The 18,424-nt window shown below is 40.5% G+C and overlaps 1 protein-coding gene across 1 annotated transcript in view; it reads left to right on the forward strand.

The window, feature by feature from the left end:
• LOC110983144 (uncharacterized) overlaps nt 1-18,424 on the forward strand; it is a 66,625-nt gene that overhangs the window by 10,879 nt on the left and 37,322 nt on the right. Inside the window, exons 2-5 of the mRNA XM_022242141.2 lie at nt 2,402-2,548; nt 13,300-13,416; nt 15,365-15,487; nt 15,598-15,702. Of these exons, the coding sequence (XP_022097833.2) occupies nt 2,402-2,548; nt 13,300-13,416; nt 15,365-15,487; nt 15,598-15,702 (492 nt within the window). The remainder of the gene's footprint in view (nt 1-2,401; nt 2,549-13,299; nt 13,417-15,364; nt 15,488-15,597; nt 15,703-18,424) is intronic.

The following is an 18,424-nucleotide window of genomic DNA, read 5'->3' on the forward strand; positions in this document are numbered from 1 at the left end:
TATTGCAAATTGTCAAAATTTGCCAATTTTGTGGTTTGTGATTTAGTTTCTGTATCACTTCAAGGACCCGCGTCACTTTAAGAGTTCACTGCTCTGAGAAAAATTGAGAAAAACGCTGTTCGTTTATAACACTCGAAGCCCAGGTCGTATAATTTGTCTCGCAAAACTCCATGGGCCATAGGACGTTCCTGAGTATCACGATAGAGCACAGAAGAAATTGATATGGAGACCAATTGCAGACCCCAAAATGTATTTTTTCCATCGCATTGAGTGGTGATAGTGGTTTACAAATTTACCTTCAAGTTTGTGTTTCCTCTTCGGCAACGCTGAAAGTTTTGGCGCATAAACTCCATGTCATCGTACGGGGAGTTGACTGCAGTCACCGCAGTCACTGCACGACCAAAGGGTTTATTCTACCAAATCTTTGTGTTCCTGCGCGCAAATGCATTAATATTTTGTGATCCCACGGTTTTTTTTTTACAAGACAGGCCATAATCCTAGAAATATTTCTATAAATCCCTCCAGTTCGGGGTATTTCTTTCACAAAAGCCCCATTGCGGGCCTGTTTTGGATAGAGGCGGGCAGCTACATTCAGAAATGAGCGCTTAGTTTTACTGCTATTTTTAAGATCGTCCGGAGGGATGTTCTTTGGAAAAAAAATGAAATTTCTCTTTTTTCGAAACTGACAGCATTCCTGGCGGCACGATTTCACACATTGTCTGAAAATATTATATACTTTACACGGACAAATTTTTAGATAATTCGACAGTCCCGCTTTTTAGATCTTGCAAATCCTATAAACAGCAACTGAACAGAAAAATATTAATATTCTAAAATTTCTGCACTTAATTTTTCATATCCAAGGGTTCCGGAAGCGCGCCATCAGGGGTCAACTTTCAGGCTCTATTGTAAAAGAACTATCTGCTTCTCAAAACGACTCACAAAAGTACCAGACTGATCTGACGAGTACCACTGCCTAAAAACAAAATTTTAGAATTGTACAATTCAATTTTGCTGGAGAAGAGAAAAACGTGATTTTCGTCCCCACCTTGTGAACTACTCCATATGGTGACTTGTGCTTATTTTGTTACGGGTCATGGCGATGTTTGCCCTATAGGTCCATCAGTGAATACATCCAGCGCTGTCGAAAACTGTTTTATCTAACTAATCTGCTTCTACCTGAGTTACATAAACGTGTGCGTTTGTGTAGCGTGGGCCTCATCGTGTTAGCGTCGTTTTTTTCCCCTGACGTTCACCTTTTTGTCAGATAATGTTTTTATTGAACTTTATATGAACTTTCGCTCGAGATGAATGGGACAAAAAGTAAACATTGGAGCAGTCTTTGTTTATAGAATAGGGGAAAATTACCTCGGTCCACAGGATTTGTAAACGGGCTAACAGATTTCAACCGTTTTTTTTTAATTGAGCAAGCATTTTAATGACATGCATTTGTAAGGGTGTATCAGAGAAACTGATCAATATATGTGGTTTTGCAGAATGAAGATTGATAAAGAGGGATTTTAGGAATTGAGACTATTGATACTGATGTGTTCAATGGAAAGAATATTTCACTTGGTGGTAGATGGAATCCACCCAGTAAAACATTTCATCCCTTACCAAGGGTATTTTTCTCATACTTCAAATATAAAGCAATTATTTTTTTCATGCTTGTTAAAAAAAATCTTTGTTTCAGTTGCAGATTCAAATGTGTGCTGCCTTTTAAGAAGGTAACAGCCGATTCGCCAACACCAATGATAAAACCTAGACAACTGCCTAATAACCAGAAAATAAAATGGTCATGTCGATAGGCTACATTTTTAAGACGCGTTTTGTGCTCAACATAATACCCTTCTTTGATGTACAAAACCTGTTTGAAGTCCTTTTGGCGTTAGGTGTAACGAACAATCCACTTATAGTTGAAAATCATTGTCCCTGGCCTGCTTTCCAAGACAAAGGAGGGCGCAGTTGCACTGATTTTATCTAGGGTCAAAACAGTTTTGAAAGCAGATTACTTTTTGGCTTCTTTCTGGTCACTTACACATCAATGAATCATCGAAGAAAACCAAATTTACAAGATCAAAGTTTACAAAATTCCAGCAAGTCTGGTAGTGAAAAGACATCAGGGGTGAATTTGCATTTAATAGAAATTCGAATAAGAGTACAAACCCGAAAATCACCCAAATGCGTTTTTCACTATAGCAAGTAAAAATGCAAAATAAATTCAATCGAAAAAGAAGGGTGCATTTTAGAGGATTTGGGTAGAAACAGGATGCGTGCCATTGATCCTTTAAATGAACGGTCTACAGAGCGAGGCAATAAAGAAATGCGTTATCGGTAATAAATTAGTCCCAAAAGGAGTGTTTTTACCTTTTCTTTTTTTTTCGCTTTACTTTTCACTCAGGATTTCTAGACTGCTTCCATCCTGAAACCCTAGAGTACCATGGCACTCACTCCGAGGCTTGTCCCAGGATTGGAAGCTGTGGGACGTGCATACCCTGGGCTAATGTCACCGTGCCAGGCTTCGACCCAGCTTACTACCCTCAGGCAGGTAGGGGCATGACTTTCTAGAAAAAGTTTAGAAATTTCTTTTAGATTTCATTTCCCAAGACATTTCAAACTACACAGCCTACACGCGTGGTCTTGCATTCATCATCATGATCAACAAAGCTATTGTTACCAACATTCCTCAATTATTTATCCTCATGTTAATGCAATGCAGCTCTGCCACAGGACTTTTGTCCTGCTTGAGTAAAGCCATGGTGGCGTCATGTTGTTTCGTGAACATTTCCAAATGTGGAGTTGCTTGATGCTGGACCGTTTGTCTTGCTGATGCGGAATATCGATGATGTGCTTTTCCTTAGATTTGTTTTGGTTTTTGTTTGGTTTGGCAGTAATGTGAAGTAGACACACCTTTCACATTAACGTACTGTTTCATATCAATTATGTGATGAACATCTTGCAGCACCCCGTTGACAAGAAACTCTTCCCTAATTTTTGCAAAGCTGTCCATCAAGGACATAGGTTTGTAGAGTCGCTGTCTTGTTTGGTTTGCTTTCCCCTCAGCCACCCATTTTTCTGGTTATTGACTTGCTAATAGCCTTCAACAGAAATTTCTTGCTTTCGAAGGGCAAAAACATGACCAATGTTCCATATTCAATCTCAAATGTTCATTTTAAGATCAGTAATGCTTCTTCATCCGAAATCTCAGGAACAATTTGCAGGAATAGCATGATAAATCAGAATGGTTGAATTTTGTTTCGTATCTCCTGCGTACTTCTTGTCTACATTGGAAATTTTAAACAATAACATATTCATTGTAGCACATTGTAGTCCTGAAACAGTTGCCTTAATTCTTCAAGGAATGACCCTAAAAACTTTACTCAAAAGTGTGCGAATTCTAGCAGAAAAATGTAAAATGCACAGGAATGTCTGACTAGCAAAACTAAAAAACAATGATACATGGGATTTTAGGTGATGAATTCTCCTCTTGGTGCCAAAAACAGCACTTTAATTCGCTTTACAGTATTTCGATAGTGGTCAGCTTTTCCTTAGAAAATAGTGTCATGTTAGTTCTAAGGAGAAAATGGGCAAAATGAGCCACACTATGCGAGGACAAGGGTGTACACCTGCCTACACCCACCCTGCCAACACTTTTCATCGGTGTTGAATTTTTGCGGTGTTATCTTAACACTGTTGGTGTTATTTTCAACACCTCCCAGTTCCCACAAGTGTGTATTTGTAGGTGTATAAATGTTACATCATTTATTTTAAATTAACAGATTTCGGTGTGATCATATGATAACACCAATAAGTGTTTTAAACACCAAGAGTTTTTGCAGTGCCCTCAGGCAGTCTGAGGGGCAGTCGGCTAATTTGAATACGACACAATTCTCCCATCTATCTGCATACAGCCTTTGCCTTAAGGCCTCTTTCTATTTATGCAATTAAAATGCAAAAGCATTAAGTCAAGTTTTGCTGACTTTTTTCCGTAGGCTGCAGAGTTTTCAGTGAAATTGTACATGAATGAAATGCCAAAAAAGGAACGGAACGTACCAAGATGTTCATAGGGCTATGGACAAAATGCATCGTTTACATCGATATAGAAGCTAACCTTAATTTCAATAAAGGTCAGTACGCAGAAATGCTGAAAAGCAGTCATGCATCTGGGTCTGAGTAACGTTTATGATTTTGTTGGCAAACACTTTCGAAAATACCATACACTCTACGTAGGCGTTATGATATCCATCTGCTTGGCACATAATGGCCTGCGACGAGTTGAATTGTCTTCTGCCGTTTTCAGCCTCCACCCACAGGCGAAATTGATGTCGGTCTGAGACGCCACCTCATTGCGTTTCTCGTAGCTCATTAAAACGCTAACCCGATACCACAAGGACGCAGAGTGAAAGACACATCGTAATATTGGCCGTTTTGTCCACGCTTAGTTTCATCACACAGCTCAGATCGTCTTAAAGTCGAAAGAATTGTACGGGCTCCAGCGCGCCAGTTTGTCGCATTTAATCAGTGCCCCATGGGTACAAAATTCGGGTGTGATATTTCTTTAAGTGGATGGCGCGTGTAACAAGGTTATATAATCCGATGACTCTTTGATAAACCGTGGTGGATCCCAAGGTGACGTGTTTCGGAAAGGCACTTGCTTGTGTATTTCATCTCGTTTCCTTGCAATTACGCATAAAAACCTTCGAACTGTAGCCATGAAATAAACACGATGAATTCCACATTTTGTGACCCCTCAAACCTTTATGACTACTGCAACGTTGGTTCTAGACCAACCCTGTTGCTAGACATGCATGGTTCAAGCATAAGCGAAGGAGACAAACAGAGTAGCTTTTCTTGCCAAATGTGCTCAGCTTGTGTGATCATCTTTAACTCGGGAAAACCCTCCCTGCATATGGTCATATTTGTACCACGAAAGGCCATTTTTTCTTCATGTCCACAGCGTGAAGTCTGAGTCTGAACCATTCATTGGGAAACTCTAGCCTGACAAGTTTAATCTTTTTCATCGACCCTATTCTGTAAATGGCCCACTTATATATTCCAACCTTCACAAGTGGATCGCTTTTAGCCTTGCAAAAATCGCCTTATGTTCCCCTTCGGAATGGCCACGACCGGACTAATTAGGTTAAAACCTGCTAGTCACAAAAGAGATGAAATAAGGTTACGGTGTGCCAGCATGGAAAAATACATTTGAGAGAGGTTGTCCTTGAGTGCCTCCATTTTTAACGAATGCATTGGAACAAACTGTAGCATCACATTGCTAACACGCATTTACAGGAGCATGTGAAGCCGGCTAAAACATTAACATAAAAAAAGTGTGTGTCATGCAATTACCAATCGCAAAGAAGTTCTCGTTGCATCTGATTGGGGAAGCGCTCACCATGGTAGTGTCTGCACAGAACGTTTTGCCCGCCTCTGGCAATTTTCAGGTGCAAAAAATTGCAAATAAACCAATAAAACATAACCTTGTCAAAGCCTCTTTTGGATACTTGTTTTGTTTTGGTTTTTTTTTTAAACTGCTCAGTAAACATATTTTGTACCTGTCTTTGAAATTGCTTTTTGAGCAGCGGGGAAAAAAGAGACATAGTGCCACTGGGCACCAGCTCCCAAGAGTATATTGGGTTGCACTTTGCAATTTGTCGTGGCTGATGAGACATACGGCGTGGAATTGGCTTTCATTTGACACTGAAAGCTAATGAGTTGATACTATACCCTGGAAAGAAAAAGATATTAGTCATTCACGGTGAAAAAAAGCTCAGATTCTGATCTAAAGGAACCCCAAATTAACTGGCAAATAAAAGCAATGGTTGCACGAAAATCAGAATCTTAATGAAGGTTTCTTGAGTACATGAATATTCAGGTAAACTGTTCCAGACCAAAACGTTAGTGTGACTATGAAGTAGTGTTTCACGAAAGATTTACACATCTGAGGCCAACGTCCACTCCAATTTGTTATAAACAGCTGCATGTGCAATACATGTACTCAACAGAAATTCTACACTTAGTCTAAATGTTTTTCAGTAATTTGCAGGGATAGACTCGATATCGACATCTCCCATAATCATGCTGTACAGATTCTGAAGAGCGCACAAAATGCAGACAGCAGGAGACCTTCGACACATGCTGAAGTTAATAGAAATCGTGGATCAATATAGGCAAGCGCATTCAAGCAGTGCTTAGTGAACGTTTTGGTACTAAACTGATAATGTTACGCCAGGCTGCAAAAAGCGTACGACGTCCACTGACGATGTACGCAATGGACATTTAGCCGTAATGGATAGGTGTATATGCATGTATATCCTCCACTTTATATAGTCAAACCCTTTGAGGTGGGGCTGGACTATTGGGCTATCCCCCACTTTTTGTGGGGAGCAAAATATTAAAGCGGATTTTGAAGAATTTTTCAGACCTCCAAAGGCTAAAACGCTTCCAATATCACTCAAAAAAGGGAAAACAATTTAAAAAGGTATAAATATGCCACCCTGAATACATTCTCATGGATGCACATCAATGTCGGCCTTTATAGTCACTTAACGAAATCATTTTACTACACAAATGTTTTTTGTTGCACATACGGTAATGCGATGCGGTCACACTCGAGCGGTTGCTTCATGGGCGCTGGACTCCATTAGGTAGCGTAGTCAGATGTATCCGGAATTTAATTTCCTTAATAGCTAGGCCTAATAGCTTTCAGAGGCTGATGATGGCTAATCAGTTCCACTTGGCAATCGTATGAAATAATTTTATACAAGATGAAAGTGCTCATCTGTAGCCGACTGCAGTTCATTGCTGTAAAACAGAATCATGACAGGAGCAGAATGATCCAGAATTGTTTTGCTTGAGGTGGATGGGTCAGTTTTACTGGGGGGGGTGTCGCTGTTGTGTTTTGCCCAACGGATAAAAGGACAATTCCATACCTTAAAATGACTATTTCCCCGACAGAAGTACATCGCTGGAGTTACATGGTTTATGCTTTTTATGCGGTCTTCCTGCCAAATGGGGGAGGGGAGTTGCCCCCTCCCCCAGGCTGGATACGCCACATGGACGCATGTAGTTACCACCTTTAAGTCCACCTGCTCTTAGATTATAACGGTACCTGCGAAAAAGATAGGTCTTTCTTCTACCCGGGAAAATAATTTTGTAACTGGCCTTTGATAATTAGTGGCAGTAGATAGCTTTTTAATTTTGAGAAAGAGAGGCAACAAGTTGCCAAAAGGTCGCCCAAGACAGTCATCAGCTTCCTCAAAATATAGGAAAGTTCCATAAGTGGACCATGTCCATGTTGGGTGGCACAGAAATTTGTTACAAAATAGAGTCACGCATGCAAGGAAGCATGTAAGCTAAACTATCGTCCCGCTCCATTCCCTTCTCCCGCATCTCCGTTCTTTCATTTTCAGAATGGAGGTTCGATTTACAACCTTAATGGACAATTTCATTTGTTTCAAACTATTCACATATTGATCCATAAATGAGAATTTAAAACTTGTAAGATATGGTAGAGCTTCCTACAGGAAGAAGTCGCACAAACGTGCCTTAGCACACATTATGATTCTCTTTTCTTGATCCAGGAGCAGGAAATAGATGTCAGTATCAAGTCGTCTCAAAGGTCTAATGGGAAGCAGGCAATAGGCAATAAATTAGCGTCACTTCCATGCATCAGGTGCAACTAAAAATACAACGGGGAAAATGTCCAGAGTGTTGCGCTGTACTTACAGCTTTCGTCAGCATTACTATGTAGCCGTCAACTCTTTTGCTGGTTTCAACCAATTGCGCATTTGTGGATACACTCTGCCCTACGAAAAGTGCTCGCAGGATTTAATTTAGAAATCCCACAATAACCCACACGTGTTGCAGTAACTCATCGAGCGTATATTGCATCAGAGTCACATTATAAATTTTGTTCCCACAGCCATAACTTTGCCTAGCCGCTGTGAAATTAATCATAGGTGTGGCAAGAGCACTTTTGTCCACAAAACAATGAGGTCATTCATTAAAGATGTGTAGGGGTATGTGGAATTTTCCCTTTAATTTATATAATTCACCAACGTAACTGTAAAGAGTGCGGGTACCTTTGTATGGTGTACTATTTACGACACATATTTCTCTCCCTCTCTAGCCTTCCTGCAGGCGATGCAACTACACGACGCGACGGCACGACAGCTCCCTTGCGTCGTGCCGTCGGGTCGTACCATCGCCTTCCTGCCATTATGTTTGTACACACACGACGTGTCGCGTCGTGCCGTCACCCGTCGCGTCATGCTGTCTCAGGTATTTCCCATGTTGCTTATTTTGCCGCCTAAACGTCGCCCCTTCCGTTGCCCGTCGCATCGCAAAGTACATGCTATTTACTCCTTGATGTTGATTTGTTCTTGTTTTTATCTCATCCATTCCTCGTTTAGGATCAATTCTGTCATATTTTATTAAGAAAAAAGAAAAAAAAGAGCAAAAGGAAAACCGGCATATCTAGGAACTGCTCTCTCATAATAAGTGGCAGCCCAGAATTCGCCACTCTTTAAACTCAGCCAATGATTTCTTATTACCGTCGATGAAGTTCCCATTTGTGGTAGATTTGTAATCTTATAGATACCGGTATTTCTCCGTGGTCCATCCCGGTTATTTCTAAGTAGTACCCCTATTCCCCAGACAATTTGTCTACAATTGTTTGACTGCAAGTTTGACCATGGGTTTAGGAAGTTACCACCGAGCCTACTCTATAATTCTTTCAGAATATTCCGTCGTAGTCTTCCTTCAGGCCAGTCGTCCTCGTTACCTTCATCAGCACCGCACTTTCAATGATATTAGTCCATGTTTCTGAATAAAACATTATACAGACGCTATTATCATTGTGGCCGTGTCTTTTTTCAACTCTGTTCGGCCACACACATGCATAATTTCTCCTCTGATCCGCATCTTACATTAGCAAGCACGTTATAATGATTGATGTATTGTATCTTAGAATAGATTTAGAAATTTTGTAGCGGACATAATATGAGAATCATGACACCTGCTTACATTATTTCTTTGTTCACTAGTTTACGCCTTTTATTATCAGCTAACCAGTGAGAATTAATTCGTTTCCGGCTAATATAGTAAAAGGTTTTCGCACGGTTTACGAAAATACCAATACCCTCACGTTAGAGAAAGCATCTTTTTAATAATGAGAAAAAACAGGGATTCTATGTAACAGAAAACATTATGAATTAGCAATGAAAAGAAATAAAGGGCCTAGCTTGAAGACGATCTATTGCTGAAGTTGGGGACGACTTGGTTTGCCTTGACCTGGCAAGTAGCTGTAGAGTTTGCAATAGAAAGGCTTGCAGCAAAAAGAAATTGAATGGATGGCGAAGATGTGTTGGGCTATATGATGTTTAGGGTTCAAGTGCACAGTCTTTCCTTCCCCTCGACTAAATCAGGTTTCAGAACGTAATTCATGTGGCTCTGGTCAAGGCCAACGCCTGTCCAGCAACGTATGCATCTGTGGTTCAATAGGCTTACACTGGTAATGTTTTTGCCTAGAGCAGGACAGGGACGAATTTGTAAATATGGCAGGTTCGATGGAAGGAGAAATCACAGAGAGACAACAGAACAGTCTCTGTTCAGTCCAGTAGTCAGGTGAAGTGTGGAAGGTCACCAGCTAGGGAAGGTATCAGCTCCTTCTGAAGGACTCTTGTGGCGGTTTGCAAGTTCTGTTACCAACTGCCCACACACTGCCAAGCAACCCACACAAATTGTATGACCTAATTCTGGGGGAGTTAGGATTTCAACAAGTAGGGGAACAAAATTAATTCTATTACATAATTATAAGGAAGATCAAAATTAGAGTAGGAAAAGTTAAAACAACGTTGTGGCTCATTTTTTATTTCCCGGAGACAAACAAACAAACGAACAAATGAAGGAACGAACGAACGAACGAACGAACGAACAAACAGACAAACAAACAAACCTTCTCTTTCTGAGACAGCACGACGCGACGCATGACCGCACGGCGCGACGCACAACGCAACGCGTCGTGTGTGTACAAAAGTAATGGTAAGAAGGCGACGGTGCCACCCGACTGCACGACGCAAGGGTTGCGTCGCCTGGATGGAGGCAAGAGAGAGAAAAATGTTTGTCGTAAATAGTACACCATACCTTTAAGATGTTTGCTACCAATATGAAACCATGGTGACCGAACGGGCGTACATGTACACGTGAGTCTATAACTTATAATTCTTGGGGAGTTCACGTGCACTTTTTATTTCCAAAGTTAATTTAGTTTGGAGTGGTATAAACAGTACTAATGTGCAGCATTTTTTTCCATAATATTAGCGCTTTAATAATCGTTTGTATTATTTTATGAAACTTGAACTTATGGCGTACATATTTTTATGGGCAGTTGCGCATGCACACTCGCGCTCTCTCTCTCCACGTTTTTTCCGAGACAACTGTTACAAAGTTTGACGTGAACTTCTTGAGGACAATTTTATGCGGTTGAGCCTCATTGGAGGTCTACCTGGAGACGGTGACCTGTCCACAATTCATTTGAGGTCAATCGGGGTAAGGTACCAGAATTTTAGCATTTTTGGTTAGAGAGATTTTGACGACGTTTTTGGTGCGGTCAGTCGTGTAGTGAATTTCCGGTGCATTGTTTAGACATGTATGCGGTACGTTATCTACTCATGTGATTTTATTGCACGTAGCCTGTAACCGGGTACTGGCTGGCTGAATGAAAAACGAGTGAGAGAGGGCGGCGCGTGCGTCCGCATGGTTCTTATCCGGTCTGGGTGAGTTGTAAACACTTGGCAAACATAAGAATTCAGACCGTCCAGTGATACATCACATGTACTGAGATTGTATTTTCTGAATTCATAACAATTTTAATACACATGTACTTTTCTTTGTTTTGAATTTAGGGAATAGGGGAATTTAACACTACAGCAAGATAACAGGGGGCTGAATGCGCGTGTCGTAAAGGTAGACAGCGACAGCGAACAACTCCCAAAAATCATGCAGCCCGTATGGCATTTCACAAAATGGACTCAGATAAATCGGCTTTTACACAGCCTGTAGGTGGTTTTCATCAGTTTGCAACGGAAAACCGATGTTACATGAGGTCAATAAGATCATAAACGATTAACAATGTATTTTTCCTTTGGGTGGGGACATATGGTCATGTCAAAGGGCAAATTTTCTTCCTCTTAACAGCATTTAATCAATGACTTGCCAGTGTAATTGCGAGTCCCTATAGCGCCTTGTAAGGACAAAATTATTATTGGGCACGCGTTTTATAATTAATTATCATTGCAACAATAACAGACGCCAGCACTTAGTGTGCGCTCGGCTTTGATCCCTTTTTAACGGAAATCGTAAACAAACGTCAATTACGACAACCATTGTAGAAGACTTTTCACTGTTGGTTCACCGCTTGGTGGAAAATGACCCCATGGTGTGACAATGATATTGGTGAAATAATGAAGAGCCTACTGTGAATTACAGCCACATACAACTGCATTTTCTCAATTTTCCAAAGTTATGCAATCATAAATACAATCAATACCAAAGATCATGAGGGTATAGAAGTGATCTATTTCTCTACGGCACATGGATACATGGACAAGGCTGTGTGGAGTACATCACCATGGCAACCCCCATTAATTAAAGGAACTAACTGTGTGATCAAATTAAAATGTGTCCTGAGCATCACCAGAACCGCAGATAAGCGTCCCATTCTTGCGTTGCACCGCTTTTCCTTTGCTCACTTTGCTACAATGCCTACTCACCCTCAAGGTCTTTCATAACATAAAAAGAGAGAAAGGAAACAAACTATCCAAGAAATTACACGGTAACTTCTGTCTGTCTACTGTCGCATATCTCTTACACTCAGTTCCCCTCTTTGGCTCTGGCTTTATAAACTTGGATATCCCTTGATGTGCAGCTTTCCACGTATTGGTTGCCGGCACCGCATTCAGAGTTAGATCCAATACTCGATAAATCATTATGTCACCGTGACCTTCAAACTTACTGTACTCTCCAATACGCACACTTTCATATTAATAATAAATCAAAGGGGGGGTACTGTTGAAATTACACAATTCCCCGACGTGCATGTAATAAACATTATGCAGCTAATGTGAGTGATTTGTCTCACACTTGTCTGTGGGCGTAGAGCAACGTCAATGTCAGCTACACTCAACCCCTCGAGAATCGCAAGTAGGCCCGTAGCAACGAGTTCACGGAAGGTTGCGATGGCTCAGAGAGCAAATGTTGGTTCATGTGATTGATCGTCCTGAAAAGGGTACCCCAATTCATTTCCCTGAACAAACCGAGTTAAATTCTTCACAAAGGAAAACGATGACTTTGATTAAGTACAATTATTGCTGGCTGTGACACATACCCTTTCGCATCCTCAAAATATCATCAATTAAGGTGGTATTTCAAGCTCATTTCCACAGAAATATATGAAATCACTGCATTAGACTCGACGTAGATTCTCTTGTGCAAGAATTGCATGCATAGCTTGTCATGACTACCGTCACGAATGAGAATCCTTCGTGGGCACTACCCATGCAAAGTAACAGTAACATCTGGTTGACATTTAGATCCATACATTTCCTATCAAACACGAGGTCTGACTGCACAATTTACTTTCATTATGGAAAAACAGTAACTGCTGACGCATGGCATAAGCTTCAGTATGGTCTGGTTTCCTGTAATCCTTCTGTTACACCTATGCTTTCAACCTTTTTACTCTATGTCCCGTGATAAGGACTCAAGCTATCTCTTTGCAAGAAATGGTGTCCTTCTGTGATACTCATCAAATGTACATAACCTTTGAGCAACAAGCTTATTTGGAAGTTATATTTAATACATTTGTGCAGAATGGCGAGCTAATTTTTTAACGTTTAACGGGAAAATATCGTGTCTTGGTAAACTGTATAAGTTCTGCCATTATGAATTAACGGGCCTAGTGCACGGACGTGTATAATAAAATCTGGACTCACAATGCCCTTAATCAGCTTATATAGATCATTGAATCCACTCGCAGCCATTTTACCGAGCCGAATACAAAGCTTTCCTGGCAATACCCGCTTTGTTCTTCCTGACGTCAAAAGAAGGGAGCCAACCCACGCATTTGTATTCGGCTCAGTAAATGGCCGCTGCTTGGCTTCTTTTTCATACAAAGGCGTTGCAAGTCTGGGTTTTTTTTATACACGTCCGTGGTCTAGTGACCAACGATAGACTGTTTGTTGGAGTGGTCATAAAAGCACCCATGTCATATCTTTTTGTTGTTTTGTATTTTGCCAGACCTGATGGAAAACTACTGCAGATCATTCGGCAACACAACAAGAGGTCCACAGTGTTATTACAGAACCAACGATGGCTCGGTGAAACTCGAGTATTGCCGCATACCACCTTGTAATGGTGAGTTTTACAAGGAAAACAAAATCAGATGACAAACCTGGTTTGGATTTAAAAGGGTGAAACAGTTCTTGTCTCCATAAAATACAATGGCGCCCCATAGCAAGAATCCAAAGGAACGCTTAAAAGTGCACCCCCAATCGGCGGAAGAAAGACAGGTGGATACAAGCGGGCTCTTGCACGCGTTCTACGTTTATTCAAAGACCACATTATATGCCGGAATAAATTAATTACACTTACTCACGTATGCTCGGTCCTCATAGACTGTGCGTGCATTTTGCTTGAGTATTCGCGCATGCGCAATAGTGACATAATGGTCGCCGGCTTGGAAAATTATTTCAGAAGACGACGCAAATCGGTGAGGGATTTGTCCTGCCATTTCCCTTGAAGACTTCGTGTGAGAAAAAAAATTGCCAATAATCTATCACATGGCGATATTTAAAAGCTTCCGATAAGGAAGATATCCAGAAAGTAATCGAAGAAGTGGAAAATGTCCATTTTACGGCAGAGGATAATTATGAGAAATTGTCCCTTTTTATCTAACTTTGCGTCTAATTTTCACCATTTTCCCGGGTTTACCTTCAAATAACTTTGATGCAACATGAAAGACTAGTAATTCGTAAGATAAAAAAGTTATTACTTTTAGGAAGGAAATCTTTTTTTGAACCTCACTTTGTTTTTCATTGGGACCCATTCTCGTCATTCTCCGTGTTTTCCACCTTACGTAAGTGTCCAATTTTCACACTCTTGTCGAATTGTTCTCAGATCATCGGTGATACTGTCTGGAAGACTGATGAATCGTTTGTATCCATCAGGTCATTTCTTCAAGATCGAGAGCCATTTGTCTGAAATGCGGCTCGTTTTTCATGTGGATTCAACTTCCTGAGCTTGATGTTGATCGATTACTTTTGGGGTCCACCCCGGCCGCGTCAAGAGCCATTTTACAAGCTTCTGGTTGTACTTGGATTCACTACGCATGCGCACAAACTAAGTGAAGGGCATGAACATACGTGACTCAGCATGCTTCGCGTTAAACGCGCATGTACTTGCGCGCCTCATGGCGGTGAGTACCAAAAAACAAAATACGCCCTTCCTTGTTCCACTCGGACGGATACAAAACCCTCATTTCCAAACACACGTTTTAGAGTGGCAATCACTCCGAATTTCGATCAAAGAAGTTTTAAAGAGAACCCTGTCCAGTGGAAACCCAAGTGAAGGCTTGTCCTTTTGGATCAAATTGAGAAAATTCACTCCAAGTCGTCTATTCCCCCAGTTCTAACAGAGGGAATAATTTTTCACTCCCACGCAGTGAAACGTTTTATTCAGGGGAGCCCAGACTAGCCAGAATGTGTAGTGTATTTCATCGTGATATATTTGAAAAAGTATATATATATTTTTTGTTATTGCGCAATTTTCCCCTCTTAGTGTAAACAGTCTCATAATAAATGAAACCATGGACTTGGATAATTATTTTGTCTCGTTGAGTATCATTTATCGGCTGCTGTGTAAATGAGCCCTTACACTTCATGTTTACATAGGACTCAGAAGAGCTAGAATTGGTGTACACGTATCATCCACGTTTTGATGCCTTATTAAATCTGCTCAAAAGCCACTCTTTCTTTTGGTTCCCCTGCGTGAAAAAGAAAACGTAGGGGGTGTCATTTCCTTTTTGGCGACAATCCATGCATTGCATATAGTTTATACCCACTGGTGTTGGGAAATAAGCGGAGTATTCATTAGACAATCTTTTTGTAGCTGTTCTAGGAAAAACAGTGTCCAAAAAGTTCAAAGTGCTCAGACAAGTGACAACTGAGCAATATTTGGCCGTAAAATGGCATCAGAAAAAAATATAAAATGCCAAAGTGTTTCAAAGAGTAATTTAGTTTACTATTGCGGTTTAGTTGGTAGGAATCTGTGCCACTCGCTGGAATATTTTTTTTTTTATATTTAGCTCATGCCGGCTGTATGAATGGGACGGGCACCAGTTACAAAGACAGCGCCATGTTTACAGCTTCTGGATATTCCTGCTTGAATTGGACTGAGGTGGAACATAACTATGCTTTCTCTAACTTTGGTAAGAAAGCGTTTACACAGTATTTTTAAAGATTGTTACATGTGAAAAAAATGGCACTGTCATCGTCATTCTCTCCGACTCTTAATTTTTTTTTGCCTATCGATGTTTAGACAGAAACTTCTGCCGAAATCCCGACAACAGTTCAAGTCCTTGGTGCTTTTATTCTGATCCACAAACCAACACGACACAGCGAGATTTCTGCATCGTTGGTCAATGTAAGTCTGAACAGGTGTTACTTGTCGCGATAAACAGGCATTAACCTGTTTCTTCAGTGTTCAGCCCTGTTCGGGGCATTGCACACGGCTTGGCAGTGGTGGACAATATGAAACGAAAGCACAATCCCAAATCAGACTGTTCACATGGATACCAAGCAATATTTATATGACGTAAAGGGGTACCACCCTCCTACATTAGCTATATACCGTATGTTATGTACCAGCAACATCCCCCGATAAGATACTGAGATAAGGTATTGTCGGAACCCCAAGCAGAAGCAGCAGCGTGAATAACGTGTGTTGCAGTTCTTTGAATACAGCCTTCACTCGAACTGAGGCCACATGCCCTAAAGCGCAACGTCTACCGACAAATTTAAAGAGTATGTATTGTGTATATAACACAATAAAACAAGGAAACAGTTTTAGCATGTATTTATTTCAGAAATCACGCATGACTATATTAGAAATACTGTCTGTCAGTTAAAAAAAAAATTAACACACATCTCAGTCTAAAATGAAGAAAAGTAAGGAAGTTTTACTGTAAATCATACTTAAAAGCTCACATATTCAGGTTCAATATGTTTGAATTTTGGTTTGTATGGTTTGGTCTGAAGTGATGTGTTTTAGCATGGTTTATTGCATGCTTAGTCTGCTTAAACCGGTTGGTTTCGTTTAGTTTTTGCTGTGTGTCTCGGTCTTATGTGCTTGGGTTTGGTTTAGCATGGTCCTATTTGTCTCTCTGCAACAGTTTGTCTATATGACATGCCCGCGAGCTCTGTTTTTTTAAAAAATGAAGCATCAGGATTTCAAATTTCCTGACAAGGAAGTGAATGGAATATAAACAGAATTCTCAGTGGCATACTGTTTTTTTTTCGTCCTCTCCAATCTAACCCTTTATTGTGGCCCTTCCAGCCCATCCATCAACCTTCAAACTGCACTCTATAGTGACGTGGGGGGCCATTATCCCAAATGTCTTGTCACATTGCGAGGCATCCCGGTATTCAACCATATTCCTCACTCTTGGTAAAAATAACGATCCACGCGCGTGATGTCTACAAAAGAATTTCACAGGGACCTCACTCAAAGCTCAATTGGCTTGCATGCCGGTCATTCCTGATGGTAATCAGTGTGCCAGGCAATGCTGTTGAGTGAGATAGGTTCCAGGGAGACGACCACTTCATTGTCATGCGCTAAATTAATTTTGGGTGGGAAATCGGGGTCTTCTTGCTCAAAGCCGTTAAAAATGCTTTCAGCTCATTCGCCGACGTACGGAATTCAGGTGATTTTGTTGCTTATTCTTTGAATCTTTTTATTTCTATAAAGAATGAGAGGTGTTTTGAGAAATGTTGATAAATGTTTTAAATGCAACGTTGCGTCGTTTAATAAACGGATAAATGCAGTGGATTTTTCTTGAAATCACTTTTTGTGCCTATTAAATCTGTTCGTCGGTGTATAAAAACCGTTCAACATTTTTTAATTAAAGTGAACTGTAACGTGTAGGCTTTTTGAAAATCAGAAAAACGTAAATTCGCCCTTTAAAAACATCTCCGAGAAAAGGCTGCTTGCTGTGATCTTATTACCATATACGTATTCAACAATAAATAGTCAAAGGAAATGGAAATCACTGGTAACAAAGTATAAACGTTTAGTGATCTTTTTTTTGTGTACAAGCCTGAATATACAACTTCATATACGCATAAAAACCGAAAAAAGCCCTAAAATACCCCCAGCGTTTTGGTTTAGGTCGGGGAATTTAAAAGCGAAAGCGGCTTTTTGCTCATTCAACAAGATGATTTGTCGGGATATCAACAGCCGTGGTTGCGGTCCCCACATCCTTGCTAAATTTCAAGGTGTTGTTTTCTTGGGGTTTGGTGCTAATATCCGATAAATAAATATACGATTACTTTCTTTCCTATGACGTATTTATTGTTAAAAAATATGGGGGGGGGCAAGTTGTTTCCTGCCTTTCTCCCAGCTGGATAGGCCTCTCCTATAATTGTACATACATAAGTTATGCATGCCTGTCACCGCATATTCCCTTAAAATATGACCATCGGTTTTCCTCCCTAATTGGAACTTCATAGCACGCCCACAGAAAATCTTAGAACGTGTCGTATCACGGTTTGCTTTTTCATACGCAAAAAAGTTTCCCATCACGTAAATTATACTTCCATTAACGTATTATCATCAAATTACTACTTAATACTGTACAAGGGGTTATTGCAGGATACAGTTCTGTTAATAAAGCTAGCCAGTTGTCAAAGATCTTTGAGCTTACTTGCGCAGAAAGCACAAAGGCCAACCAGATATTTAGAAATTGAACCACAAATTCGCATGTAACACAGATACAACGTACGTTACCTCCGCCAATAAGAATATTCATATAAATTAAGAATCTAAACATTAACACAATATTCCCTTTTTTCTTTCAGGTTTCTTTGATCCTTAATATGCACATCACGCAGTGGTTTACTTTAATTCCAGTGAGCATTAAACCCGTTAGCCTACAGCGGGGGCGCATAATACTGCTGTGCTAGCCAAATCGTGTTCTCAAACTGCATTTGGATTTTTTATTCGAACCAGGAAACCTGTACTCTCCGTCCAGATTTGCAAATCCGTCCTTCAAATTACGAGTTCATAACTTGAAGCTCAGTGGTATAGTTACCACGCTCATGGGAAGGAACATGACTAAGAATAGAGGTTTGTGACCCCTGGGCGCCCC

This window comes from Acanthaster planci, linkage group LG21, assembly GCF_054643075.1.
Source record: "Acanthaster planci isolate LZ-2023a linkage group LG21, COTS_SCS, whole genome shotgun sequence".
NCBI lineage: Eukaryota > Metazoa > Echinodermata > Asteroidea > Valvatida > Acanthasteridae > Acanthaster > Acanthaster planci.